At 28.6% G+C, this 15,722-nt stretch overlaps 2 protein-coding genes across 3 annotated transcripts in view; one reads left to right on the top strand and one right to left on the bottom strand.

The window, feature by feature from the left end:
• The window catches only part of LOC101234293 (BRCA1-associated RING domain protein 1), a 39,253-nt gene that overhangs the window by 23,370 nt on the left and 161 nt on the right, over positions 1-15,722 (bottom strand). For both annotated transcript variants that reach the window (XM_065810215.1, XM_065810214.1), the window contains exons 1-2: positions 15,424-15,722; positions 4,084-4,140 (exon numbers count right to left, since the gene is read on the bottom strand). The exon at positions 15,424-15,722 is cut by the window's right edge. In XM_065810215.1, coding sequence (XP_065666287.1) covers positions 4,084-4,140; positions 15,424-15,506 — 140 coding nt within the window. In that variant the 5' untranslated portion in view covers positions 15,507-15,722. The remainder of the gene's footprint in view (positions 1-4,083; positions 4,141-15,423) is intronic.
• LOC136087443 (cellular tumor antigen p53-like) overlaps positions 15,568-15,722 on the top strand; it is a 62,946-nt gene continuing 62,791 nt past the window's right edge. The window contains exon 1 of the mRNA XM_065810218.1: positions 15,568-15,631. The gene's annotated coding sequence lies outside the window, so the exon portion shown is untranslated. The remainder of the gene's footprint in view (positions 15,632-15,722) is intronic.

A 15,722-nucleotide genomic window follows, 5' to 3' on the forward strand; every position in this document is an offset into this window, starting at 1 on the left:
TCAAAACTTTTTATAATGACATCACAGTTTGGGTCAACATGTTTCTTAACCTAAGTGTGAGATCAATGGATAAAACTTGGTAATGTCAAACTGGATAAAAATACAATTTTTTTTCGTCACAAATATTATTAAACCATTTTATCACGTTGTCTGTGTTATGCCACTGGTTTACAAATGTGGCTTTTCTCACTATATTATTGATATTTTCAAGATTTTACTCACTTTTCCAAGTTCTGGTTTAGATGGATTGATCAATTGAAACTGTGTTATTAACAAAATCTTTCTTTTGGTCTTTAATTGTTACAAAACCTGAGCGAGCAAGTATGACAAGACACTTCATTCTGTTCTCGCTGTCTAATTCATTTGGGATTGTTTTTACTTCAATATTATGGTATTATAATGCTTGCGGGCAGATTTTTTATGTCTTTGTTAGTTTTTTTATTGCAAACTTTTTAATAATAAGTTAAAAAATTTTTTTTTCCGAAGACTTTTTTTAATTTTATCTGCAAAGACAAAACCCATTTAAACCCGACAGAAGATTATATAACCTTTGATTAACTGAAGAGTACCACATAATAACATTAAAATTGAAACTATTAAACAAAAGAAATGAACTGGTATCAAAATAAAAAACAAACAGAAAAACCCAGGCATGTTTCTTTAATTATCAGGTGTTATTATTTAATTTTATATTATATATATATATATATATACATACATATATATATATAAATATATATATATATATACATATATATATATACATATACATATATATATATATATATATATATATATATATATATATATATATATATATATATATATATATATATATATTAGGGTGGGGCATAAAACACCAAAGTCAATAAAAAAAACACCATAATAATTTTTCTGGTTCCTTTTGATATGTGTATTAAAAAATGTAATTTTTTTTTTATGGGTACCCCTATGGTTGTTCCAAGCAGTTTAAAAATTAGAAAATTTATTTTTTTGTAAATAATAAGGGGAGCAGGGTCACTTACAAACATTTTAAAGATATCTTAAGGGTTATTTTTGTAGTCTGATATATCTATTTTTAGATTATGTTTTGTCTTATTGTAAAAGATGATGGAAATGGTCAACCCTACCCATTTAAATGCATGTTTATATTTGGGAGGTGGGGGCATATATTTTTTCCTATGTATTTTAAATAAAAAATATTTTTACATTTGCATTTATTTTTTAAAGATAGATTATTTTAAAGTATTCAACCAAGATTTTTTTTCTGTGACATAATTTTTAAATCTAATATAACCAGAAAATTTTTCTCAGTTTGATGAGCTGATTTTAAGCCATTCTGTCTTATGTAATGTCATTTTTAATAAATCAAATAAAAACAAACCAGCTTTCAGGACCAATAAAATCTTTAATATTTTTTGTTATTTTTTTTTCATTGTCAGTAAAAATTTCGGAATTTAGTTTCCCCATCTTATAACTGGTGGGCTTCGCTGTTTAAGCTAATTTAAGAGCTAATTTTTGTAGCTGATCTACAGTTAAACATTTATCAACAAGACACATAACCACAAATCTTTCATTTAAATACCAATTGTGCTTTTAAAGTGATTTCAGTATGGCTTCTGCTGGTTTAAAACTGAATTCAGAATATTGTATCATTTCATTAATAGCTTTTAGATCTAAAGAAGGTGCTATGGCAGGGATAGGAGCTTTAATAAACCATAAAACATAAAATAGTGCTGCAAATGAAGTCAAATCTCTTTAGGTTATCATAATTTATCTTCTTTTCAAGAATCGATTTCCAAATACCCTTCAGCCTATTAAACAACTCAGTCTTTGGTCCACTTGTTTTACCACCAGTAAGAACATTTGAAAAGTGCTAAAATATATTTATTTCAAACCATTTAAATAATTTTATTAATTAAGCATTTAATTCATCAAGAAACATTCATAATTAAATATATAAATAAATATAAAAATATTGTATGATTTTTTCAATATTTACCTTTATATGTAATTCATAAATGTGATGACGAAAAGTCATCCAAATTAAAACTTTTCCTCTCCACTGCTCAATTAGAGTACAGACTCCTTTTAGCCAACCAGTATTTGTAACTGTGGTGTCAAAGGACAGACAATCAACACAGTCAAATAGCTCTCAGTCTTGTAAAGTTTTTTTGATTGTTTTCCCAAGAGACTCAGCAGTGCCATCTTTCACAATTAAAATACCCAAAAGTTGGGATTCTGAGAGATCTGGTAAACTGATTAGTACAGCTACTCTTCCAAATTTTTCTTTACCAAGTTCTTTCATTTCAAACATAATTTTTGAGTCAAAATGCACAGTAAGACTTTTACCCTTAGCCAATGTAATAAATTTGTCTTTAATATTACAGGCAGTTTTTCCTATACTTAATTTTTTCTGCCTCAAAATACTTCGTTTAGAAATAGAAAAATCATCTGTCGTTTCAGAACTATTATTTATAAGAGAAGCAAAAGTTGCATTAAGTGCAGTAGAACTTATTCCATATTGTGATGCTGTTGGAGCTAAATCTTTTCCTATATTTTTTGGAACAATAAGAGGAACAACATTAGATTTACATATTTTAATTACATATTTCTCAGTAACCAACTCTTTTTATTTTCTTACCGACTCTTTTGTTCTTTGATTTTTTATTTTCATTTCTATTTCTGTTTTGTTTTTTACAAACTTTTGTAAAATTTTATCTTTACCTAACATTTTCTGAGCACGCGCTCCTTTCTGGTCGTTAAGAAAATCTGCATCTTCTCTTCTAGTTTTTATATCTTTAGTTTTATCTTTCATAATAATACCTTCACAGTTCTTTTGACTTACATCAAATACCTCCTCTAGCATTCTTGAAAACTGTTTTCTTTTTAAAACTAAATTTGTACTTAAACGGTTCCTGTGTTAGTTTAAATCTTTTCTCTTCTTTTTTAAGTCTACAATCTTGTCTCTAAAACAAATGAAGAAGAATGCATTAAAATTAATTTAATTTATTATAAATATATAAAACTGTATGACTTTATAATTGTTACTTATATAGCATAAATTTGAAATTGGATTAAACTAAAAATTAAAATTATTTTAATTTTATCAAAACCTGATATGCTTGTCGGTATTAATAAAAGGAATTCCTGCTTTTTGCCATATTTTCTTCACCTTATAAACAACGCATTGTAAACATTTTTGGAGACAACCACCTATTTCAGCACATTGTGCAGTAAAGAAATCACCATGAGGACATAAAGCTCTATTAACGTAGGAAATGTTTGGAAAATCAGCTTTTAGCATAAGGCTCTGTAATGGTAATATTGCAATACAGTTTTTTTAGTTGGCAATTGTGTATTAGGTATTGCTCCAATTCTTTTTCCAACAAAAAAAACCTCATGATGAGATATTTTTCTAAAACTATTGCTTGTTGACATTATTTTTATTTACACTAAGATAAAAATTTTAAAAATTACCAATTTTTTTAACTTAACCCTTCCCCCCTACCTCCCAAATATAAACATCATGCATTTAAATGGGTAGGACTGACCGTTTCCATCATCTTTTACAATAAAAGAAAACATAATCTGAAAATAAATATATCAGGCTATAAAAATAACCCTTAAGATATCTTTAAAATATTTGTTAGTGACCCTGCCTCCCTTATTATTTACAAAAACAATAAATTTTCTAATTTTCGGACTGCTTGGAACAACCAAATGAATACTATTTCTCTAAATTATTAAGTGAATACTATTTCTCTAAATTATTAGAAAATATTAATTATTTCAATTGATATTTTAATAATTTTGATTTTATTATTGATTTTAATGATTTTGATTTTATTATTATGAAATAATAATTTTGTTTTTTAATTTATAGTTAATTTTTACAATAAATTATAAAGCATTAAAAATGCAAAAACAATAGAATTGCAAATAAGAAAAAAAAAAAAAGAGATCATAAATGCATAATTTACTAAAACTATAAAGCAAAACATGAATTTTTTAAAAAAAAACATACTTTATACAATAATGAAGTATTTAAGTGTAAATCAGTGAAGTTAAAATAAGTCATACTTGCAGAAATAATGATCACACATTTTGAAGTTGCATGGTTCTTTCAACTTGTTGTGACTAGGTAACAAAAACATAAAATGTCTATTTAAAAAATGTAACATGTGTGTAATAATGAATATTTAAACTAATAAATGATAAATATATTTCAAAACAATATTAAATTTAAAAAAATACTTTACCTAGTTAGCTTTAGACAAAGATACTTAGATTAAAATATAAAGATATTTAGATTAAAAGACATAAACTGTTCGGTTTCTTCGAGTCTTTTAGTTTAAGCTCATTTTTTCATAAAATTTTCAGTGATTTTTTCAGGTTATACTTTTAAGTACCTGTTAGTATCACTAACAATGAAAAACTTATCCCAATACTTGATATTCTGATATATTTTTATGGCCTTCAAAACTTTTACTGATTATTCATTTTCTCTTACAAAAACAACAACAACAACAATAACAGCATTTTTCACACTCATTTTTTTCTGTACACAGCGAGTCAAAAAAATTTGTATAACAAAAAAAATTTTTTATTGGAAATTCTTGGCATTAAATATTTTACTACCTTATCTGCAATAATACTCTGATTTTAAGCATGAACGTTATTATTCATGCTTGAAATTAGAGTCATAAAGTTTGCTATTTTGCATAATTACTATTTAAATAAAAGTTTCAGAAAAAGCTGTCAAAATTTTTTATTTTTCCAATAATTTCTGAATATAAGGACCAATCTTTAAACAAAAAGTATTTTTATTTAAGGAAAAATGAAAAGCCACCACTTTGCATTATAAGCAACTATTAAGCCGCCAATCAAACAAAGTAATCAGTCGCAGCCGATTTTAAAATTGGCTAAAAAAACAGAGAATTAAGTAAATGAAAACACTCATGTATGACCTAACAGAAACAACAACTTTTTTGTAGCTTTTCCTCATGTTGCAACAAGTTCTTTGCTTAATAAATTTTCAAAATTTATTAAGCAAAGAAAGTTTGCTTAATAAATTCTTGCAGAGAGGGAAAGAAATAGTTGTGAAGCATTCCTCTTTATAAGATATCATATTAATGTCCAAGTTATTTTGCATGCTTTAAATACTTTTTCAGAATAGCTTATAAAATTTAAAAATAAAAAGTGTTTTAATTACTTAGTTATGAATACAAAAGAGCATAGCAGTTTGCATAACAGTTCTTTAAAATAATTGAACATTTGAGTCCAGATCAAGTCCACACAGAGACAAATACATTAGCTACATGGCTAAAGCCATTAAATGCAGTCAAACTGTGATTAGAAACAGCATTGATATTTGGTCGCCTTAGAGGGCAGAGGTTCTATCTCCATGTTGTGCTCAAATTTAACTATGACTTTAGTGACATCTATTTTAAGTGCTAGAATCAGATTAGGCAGCGGGTCTATCTCCACATAGTACGAGAAGAGCAAAAAATTTGTGCGAGTTTTGAGCTATCTACATTTGTGCAGAATCCCAAAAGGGCAAAGGTGTTATCTCCTTTGCCATCTGACTATACCGGAGATATCTTCTTTGCCCTATGACGTAATTCTTGAAAATGGCAGATGATAACAAACGAAATATAATGAATAAACAACCTTTTATTAAAACAGAGGTAATTTTAAATAGTTTTTTTCGTAATTCTAAGAATTCACCATGGAATTAAACAATGGTTCAAAAAAGCGAACTTTCACTGAACTAAAAATTGGACGCAAACAAGGCAAAAGACCAAATCTTTGGAAACGATTTGTTGAAAAAGACAAAAGAGAGAAAGGAATGGCATACAAGACACGAAAAGGTAAAGCAGTACCGCCCAAAACACCTAGAACGGTGAACTGTTTAAAGTGCAAATTCAAGTGTGGAGAACATTTTGAGGAAACCAAACGACTAGAAATAAATAAACACTACTACCAACTAGAGGGTGAAAATAGAAAAAAAGATTTCATATGCCATTTAGTGAAAAGTAGCAATGTTTCACGTCGTCGTGACAATTCAGGAATAAGACAAAAAACAATATCCTGTGCATATCATCTGCCAGTGGAAGCGAATGAAAACAATGTCATTAGAGTGTGCCAAAAATTTTTTTGCACGACTTTGGACATAAGCAAGAAAACTGTTCAGTTTGTTGTAAAAAATAAAAATGAGATTGGTCTTTTCATACCACCAAATTCAAAAAAAGGAAAAACTCCAGCCAATAAGACTTCAGAAATGCGAACCAATGCAGTTCGAGAGCACATCCTAAGCTTTCATCAAAGGCAAAATACCTTAGTCCTGAACTAAGTATTGAGGAACTTTATAGACTATACAAAGATGATTATTGCACAACGAAAAATATCACAGATCCAGTTTCTATCGGTGTATATCAGAGAATATTTGTTACTGATTTTAATATAAAATTTTTTATTCCCAAAAAAGACCAATGCTCGATTTGCAATGCTTTTCGAAATGCCAGTGGTGATGATAAAGAAACGCTACAACCAAATTATGACAGTCGTAAATTTCGTGAAAAGGAAGCTATGGACGAAAAAAATTCTGATAAGACTGCATCTGTTGCTGACAAGTCCATTCGTTCTATAACTTTTGACCTCGAAGCAGTGTTACCACTTCCATTTGCAGGTGATGCACAATTTTCTATATGCGGAAACTTGCCGTTTATAATTTTACTATTTATGAAACGTCTACTAAAAAAGGAATTTGTTACCTATGGGACAAAAGTGAAGGTAAACGAGAAGCCAATGAAATAAATACAGCTCTGTTAGATTATATAAGGTCTCTTCCAGTTTCTGTGAAGAGGGTGACTTCTTTTAGTGATACGTGCTCTGGACAAAATAGAAACCAATTTATTGTTGCGACAATGATGTACATTGTTCGAACAACTCACCTATAATGCATCGATATGAAGTATATGGAGTCGGGTCATTCTTATTTAGAAGTTGACTCTATGCACAGTACTATTGAACGCAGTAATAGCCATCAAAAAATTTACACTACACGAGAATACGAAGTTCTGATTGCTGCAGCGCGCAAGAATCTGTGTCCATATCTTGTTAAACCACTGCAACACACCGATTTTTTTGACTCAAAACAACTTTGCGGTAAAATTGTGAAAAATCGTACAAAAAATATTAAAGGTGAAACCGTCAACTGGTTGAACATTAAGTGGGCAAGGTTTGAAAAGTCAAGACCGTTCATTATGCAGTACAAATATAGCACTACGTCGCCTACCTTTATGGAAATAAATGTACAGTCTGGAAGAGGACGACGATCCAACATCGAAGGATTAGAGCCTCAGCCATTGTATCCTACTTGCCTGCCTATTTCGGATGCGAAAAAAAAAGATCTCATGCGCATGGTGAAATCGCGTGTTATTCCACCAGATTATGCCCAATGGTATAACAACCTACCGTCTGCAATAGCCATGAGAGACAGTTTACCAGAACCAACTGCTGATGAGTCAGAAATTGATGAATCGGACTATGAAGACAACTAGAACTAAGACTTAGTTTTCTGTCAGTCATTTTTTTCAGTATTACTATTATTATTCTGTTATATAATTTTGCTATTAAAACAATTTTTGTTCTTAACTCGGACTATGAAGATAACTAGAACTAAGACTTTGTTTTTTGTCAGTCATTTTTTTCAGTATTACTATAATAATTATTCTGTTATATAATTTTGCTATTATAACAATTTTCTGATTTTTCTGCTAATTAAGATTAAGATTTCACTTAGAACTTAATAATATTGATTACAAAAACATTGTTTACAAATTTTTAAATTCTGTTCAATTCACAGTTAATTTGAGTAAAGGTTCTATCACCATGGTAATTGTAAAATTTGTCCCAAAATGTTACTAATTTTAAAAAGTTTGAACCATGATTGTCATTATCTGATAGTTTACACAACCATAAAAAGCATTTTATATTAATTAAAAAAGAATTTTAATTGGATTCATTATGTTTATAAATTTCAAAATCTCCATGATAACTTTTATAATTTGTGCCATACTCTCTTCAATGTTAATAATTTCAAAAAAGTTGAATTATTCCTATCATGTTTGATAGTTCTAATTGATCAAAAAACATTAACACTAACAAAAAATGAAATTGCTGATTTATGCTTAATGCTCAAACTTTGTTTATGTTCTCCTGCAAAACTACCCAAAATGGAGATAGAACCTCTGCCCTCTAAGGCGACGATTTATAGGTTTGGAAAATAAAAGTTCTGGACATCCATCAACAAAAGTTCTGGACATCCAGTAAATCAGAAACTTAATTTGTTGATGGAAAAATGAATGCTAAAGAAAATCTTTAAGAAAGTTCTGGACATCCAGTAAATCAGAAACTTAATTTGTTGATGGAAAAATGAATGCTAAAGAAAATCTTTAAGAAAGTTCTGGACATCCAGTAAATCAGAAACTTAATTTGTTGATGGAAAAATGAATGCTAAAGAAAATCTAAAGAAAATGTTCAAGCACTTTTTGCAAAGTGAAACAATTATTATTGGTTGTGAAAATTTTTTCAGCAAAATAATGCTAGAGTTCATTGAGCTAAGATAGTAAAAGATTGCTTCAACAACAATGAAATTAAAAGATTGAATTAATCAGCTTTGTGCTTAGACCTGAATTTTATTGAGAGCGCTTGAGAAATTCTGTGAACTTTAAGCAAATAAAAATAAATGTCTGTTATGGTATATAAATTGTATGAATGTACTATAATTCTATTCTGGCCGAAAATTCAGCTGGAATTCGTGACTTTTAGGTCATTCTGGTTTTGGCCAGAATTATAGTATTTCAGACCGGAATGCCGGAATTTAATTTTTACTTTATTTATTTAAGACATGTGACACAAACTGTGTAAATTTAATTAAATAAAATCATTGTCCTACAGGACAATGCAGAACTATGGGTAAACCTAGGTAAAAAATACACAATTTTAAACAAATACAATGTAATTTTAGGTAAAGCTACAGTTTAGCGCTCTAAAATTATTTTTTGTTGCTTGTTGCGCTCTTGTAAGTAGAGAGTTTTATTATTAAACATTAGAAATTTTAATTGAAATAATAAAAGAAAAAACATTGCAGCCCTATGCTAAATCCTCAATCAATGTAGCAGCACTTCCTTGAAGAAGCAGGCTAAAAGATAGTTGATGTACACTCCCATGTAGCATCATGATATAAGATAATGGATGTAGTAGCACTCTTTTGTAGCATGTATGTGATAAGCCAATAAATATTTATGTTTATATTAAGTCACCACTTTGAGCAAGTCTCCACACGAAAACGCAACAAGCAATAAAATAAAATTATTTTAGACCACATATCTGTAGCTTTGCCTAATTTTAATTGCAATAATCATTTACGCAAAGATTTGTAAAAGTTTAGGAATATTGTAATGAAAAAAGAGTTGCTACCCAATTTTGGGCAACAAACAAATCTTTCTTTATCAAAAATATTACCTGCCTCTGATAATTGTCTCATTTTTAATGTTTCTTAACGTTTAAGTAGTTAAAAAGAATAGGATGCCTAATACAGTAAATATTTCATATATATGTGTATTATATATATATATATATATATATATATATATATATATATATATATATATATATATATATATATATATATATATATATATATATATATATATATATATATATATACTACTGTGATCAAAAAGTAAGGTGAATTTTTTTATAAAATGAAAAATCTTTATTTATTCTTCCAAATCTATATCGTCCCCCTCAAAATAATCCCCCCCGGCCCCAATGCACTTTTGCCAACGTTTTTTCCAGTCTTCGAAACATGCCGAAAAAGTCCTCGGTAGGGATAGCCTTCAATGTGCGTGCCGATTCACGTTGGATCTCTTCAATGGACTCAAAACGATTTCCCCGGAGTGGTCTCTTGAGCTTTGGGCCAGAAGTCACACGGTGCTAAGTCGAGTGAATACGGTGGTTGTGGAGCAACATGGGTAGAGTTTTTGGCAAAAAACTCACGAAGAACCAGTGCTGTGTGCAAAGGCGCATTATCGTGGTGCAAAATCCAAGAGTTATTGGCCCATAATTCAGGTCTCTTTTTGCGAATAGCTTCGAGCAAACGTCGCATAACGCTTAAATAATATTCCTTGTTGACAGTTTGGCCAGTTGGAAGGAATTCGTAGTGCACGACACCACAATAATAAAAAAAAACAGTCAACATGACCTTGATTTTTGAGCGACTTTGACGTGGTTGCTTCGGTCTCGGCTCGCCTTTTTCACGGTATTCACTCGATTGGTCGGTTGTTTCAGGGTCGTATGCGTAGACCCAAGTCTCATCGCCAGTAATAATTTGTTTGTAGACGTCTTAATAGTCAGAAAGCATTGCTTCACACGTTTTAACGCGACGCTCTTTTTCAAAGAAATTGAGAAATTTCGGCACCAAACGTGATTTGAGTCTTCTGAGGCCCAAATGATCCTTCAAAATCACTTGCACCAACCCAAATGATATTCCAACCATGTCAACAAGGTCTTGAATGGTTAACCGACGATTTGCAAGCACCAATTCTTTGATTTTGTTGATGTGGCGATCATCAATCGAAGTCGATGGTCGTCCAGAGCATTCCAAGTCACATTCTCGGCCTTCTTTGAAGTCTTTGTACCACTTGTAAACATTTTTTTGAGACATAGTCTCTTCACCGAAGGCCTTTTGCAACATTCGATATGTTTCAGCAGCAGAAATATCATTCCGCAAACAAAATTTAATAGTACTTCTTTGCTCAACAAAATTAGACATCGTGAAAATCGCCGAATGCACTTTTGGTACTTCAGAAACAACCGTAAACAAAAAAAAATAATTATGAGTTTGACATGTAATTTGGTGCAAATGTTAATGACAATCCTACCAACTTAAAAATAAAAAAGATTGGACGATTCGAATAAGGCTGGAAGTTTAAATTAAAAATTCACCTTACTTTTTGATCACAGTAGTATATATAAATATATATATATATATATATATATATATATATATATATATATATATATATATATATATATATATATATATATATATATATATAGAACTCTTATGTTGTCCAAAAGTTTTTTCCATATTTTGTTGACAAAAAGTAAAAATTAAAATGCAAGACCGGAATTTTTTTTTTTTATTAATTGATAGACTGCCTGCCCCAACCAAACCCTCAGTCGATGTAGCAGTACTCCCTTGCGGGTCATGCTAAAAGATAGTAGATGGAGCAGCACTCCGTTGCGAGTCAGGCTATTTGTCAGTTGATATAGCAGCACTCCCTTGTGAGTCAGGCTACTTGTCAGTCGATGTAGCAGCATTCCCTTGCGTGTCAGGCTATAAGATAGTCGATGTAGCAACACTCCGCACATGATTTACAGTAAAAAAAATAAATAATAAAAACATTGTTTATATTGTTAAAAACATTCAGAATGTTTTTAAAAACATTCTGGTCAATTAAATTTGCGTTTTTGTGGTTTTTTTAAAAAACGATTAATTTGTAATTAAATTAATGGTTTTGACTTTCGTCCAACACGCAAATGTTGGCCGAAAGTCAAAAGTAATTAAAAGTGACGTATGCGTTGGCGTAAGAATCACTTTTTTCCTTTGGTGCTTCCCAAATGCAACAAACTATAGAACTATATATACATACATATATATATATATATATATATATATATATATATATATATATATATATATATATATATAAATATATATATATATATATATATATACATATATATATATACATATATATATATATATATGTATATATATATATACAGTGGGCAAAATAATTGTCCGTACATTAATGAAAAATAAGGTTTTTTGAAAAAAGCTCTAAAACTTTAAATGATAGAAAAAAATAAATTAAACCAATAGATAGCGCACAAGAAAACAAATAAAAAAGATACGCCATCTTTAATTTTCTCCCGAGAATTTAATTTATAATTAACTTATTTAAAAGTTTTAAAAATTTTAAAACCAAAAAATTGTCCGTACATTTGATTTAAAAGGTAAAATTTTGTTTATAAATGATTTTTAAATTAATATCTTGTACTTTTAGGTTAAATAATACTATAATAAATAAAAATAAACCTTTTCTTAACTACGTGGCTATGATGGAAGGAAAAAGAAAAGAATATAGTATTGACTTACGTAAACAAGTAGTTTTTGATAAGGAAAATGGATTATCAATTAGAAAAGTTGCAAAAATGTTGAAAATACCACCAAGCTCTGTTCAATATATATGGGAAAAGTATTTAAAAACAAAATCAGTGGCAAATAATGGTGTACGAGGCAGAAAAAGATCAACAACGCCAAGAGTTGACAAGTGCATAGTTGGGAAAATCGAGCAGAATAGAAGAAAAAATGCCCTGAAGTACCAAAAGAGCTGGAAAATGAATTAAATATTAAATTATCGCCGCAAACAATTAGGAACAGACTGCATGAAGCCAATATTTTTGCACGGACGCCTCGGAGAAAACCATTCATCAGCATAGTGAACAAGAGAAAACAGTTGCAGTGGGCAAAGGAACATGTTCTGAAGGATGATACATTCTGGAATATGATTATTTGGTCAGACGAGAGTAAATTTAATTTATATGGAGCTGATGGTGGTGCAAAAGTTTATAGAAGAGTCGGAGAAGAATATAATGTGAAGTGTTTGAAGGCAACATTTAACTTTTGTGGTGGAAATGTTATGGTTTGGGGCTGCATGAGTGCGTCCGGTGTTGGCAAAATTGAATTTATTGATGAGAAAATTGATCAACACTTATATAGATCCATATTAGAACGGAATTTGGTGGCTTCGGCAGGAAAATTAGGACTTGAAACGGAATTTATATTCCAACATGACAACGATCCAATGCACAAAGCTGGATCTGTAACCAGATATCTTGCTGCAAATGGCATTAACGTGTTGGATTGTGTTGCACAATCGCCCGATTTGAACCCTATAGAACATTTATGGTCGGTGGTGGAAAAAAGAATGAAAGATTGAGCTCCAAAGAATAAAAACAAGCTCAAAGAATTGGTTTTAGATGTTTGGTCATCAATTAATCAAGAAATTACATCTAAACTCGTCTCATCAAAGAAAAATCGTTGTAGAGCAGTTATTGAAGCTGATGGTGGTCCAACAAGATATTAATTTAATTTTAACTAATTTTAATTTAAAAATTAACATAGTGTACGGACAATTTTTTTGTTTAAACTTTTAACTCTTTTCAAATAAACTTATATAACTTTTCATATATTAATATATTTTTAACTAATACACTTAAAATTACTTTAATATTATAATATTTCTTTAAAAACTCTTAATTACAACTATCTAAATACTTTTAATTGTTGTTTTGATCAAATATAGATACTTTTCATTAATGTACGGACAATTATTTTGCCCACTGTGTGTATATATATATATATATATATATATATATATATATATATATATATATATATATATATATATATATATATATATATATATATATGTATATATATATATATATATATATATATATATATATATATATATATATATATATATATATATATATATATATATATATATATATATATATATACAGGTCTCAGTGGGAAGCAAGAGCTAAAGCTCCAGCTTCCCGCTGAGACCTGACAATTCTCTAAAGTGGTTTACGGGAGCAATTTACAGCTCTTGCAAAAGTATAATTTTTTCATAAATATTACCAATTTATTTTCTTCTCTATATTCAGATATTGATTAGAAATATTAAAATTTCTTGTGCAAATTACATTGAATAAACAAGAAAGAAAGTTCCAGTTTCAGACTGATTTTTTTTAATTACAAAATGCGATTGTTTATTTTTAGTGACATTCTAATAAATAAATCAATAGTTAGTGTGAAAACCTAAAGAAAACGCTCATCTAAGGAATTTTTTCACGGTACGATAAACAATACTCATTATGTATATATTCTGTTAACATTAATGTTAATTTTTGTTAAAATTTAACAAACCAATGGTTGTAACAAGATTAAAATTTAATTTTGTATTTAATAAGCAATTTATTTAATAAATAAACAGATAGCTTGCCAAAAACGGATAGCTCTGGTAAAAGGCTCTTTACAAGAACAGATCAATTGGCTTGCCATGTTTGTTTTAGGAGAGCTTTTCTTTGCTCTCACACTTATTTACTCCAACCGAGGCCTGTTTATATATATATATATATATATATATATATATATATATATATATATATATATATATATATATATATATATATATTATATATATATATATATATATATATATATATATATATATATATATATATGTATATATATTTATATATGTATATATATTTATATATGTATATATATTTATATATGTATATATATTTATATATGTATATATATTTATATATGTATATATATTTATATATGTATATATATTTATATATGTATATATATTTATATATGTATATATATTATAGGTTATAAATATATATTATGTAGCCATGCTGCTGAGGTGCAATCTTTCATTTTTATTCTTGAAGGTAAAAAACTACATAAATATAAATCTCATTCAGGCTGGAATTTTTCAATAATTCTGGCGAATGCGGTTCTGTCCGGAATTCAAATTTCCAATCTGGTACACCCCTAATAAACTGAAATTTATGATTTTTTATGAAATTGAATTTTCTAGATTCTGAAAGATTAGAAGAAAAAAAAAAAATGACATTTAACATTTCTATAGTTGATGGATCACCATGGAAAATGCAGTATTGCATCAAGCCAAATCCAATAACAGTTCAAAAGTTATTTGAAGGTTAATACAATCCCATAATACTATCTTACTTTGTGTCATTATATATCCAATTTATACATCAAAAGTACTATGCTTTTTTAAAGAATATCATCAATTTTTCCAGCAGATATAAAAATACTAGAACAATTCCAATAAAAAGCAAATATGGTGAAAATCTAAGTCATAGAAGATTTGAACTTTTTTTTTTTAAAGACTATCAATAACTTGGTCATATAACAGTGGTCCTCAACTTGCTGAGGTCATATTTTGTTTGTTGGTTACTGCACTACACAATCAATTTAATAAGACAAATGCTATTGTGTTTTGAATTAAATTAGTCAAAATAATATGACATATAATATTGAATTTTAACTAAAGCTGTCCATTTTTTTTGTCTTTATCTGTCAATTTCAGTCTTATATAAAGTTTAAGACGACATAAACTATTTAATAACTGTAACCTACTTTCTTGCCAATCATTAGTCAAGAATATGCTTTAAGTTTTGTATACATTTTATAAAATTTAAAACTTTTATTTAAAAAAAAAAAAGACTAACCAGTAAGAACATGTAAGCAAATTCATTAAAACATTTAAATACTCTTTTGTCAAAGACCAGTCAACATCATGAGAAACATCCATGGTTTTTATGTAACTAGTATAAATTTCACGCTCGGTGCCATAGGTCCTTATACGTCCATAAACTTCCTGTGTCTACATAGGAACTCTGAGTGGTATGCGGGATAAGTTGCAACAAAATAAATAAGGTTTGGAAAAACAATTTTTTTGTTTGTTTCACTCCTATAGCTTGAATAAAATAAAGGTATGAGTTTATATATTTTAACAGAATATATATTG

The sequence above is a fragment of the Hydra vulgaris genome, chromosome 11 (assembly GCF_038396675.1).
Source record: "Hydra vulgaris chromosome 11, alternate assembly HydraT2T_AEP".
Lineage (NCBI taxonomy): Eukaryota > Metazoa > Cnidaria > Hydrozoa > Anthoathecata > Hydridae > Hydra > Hydra vulgaris.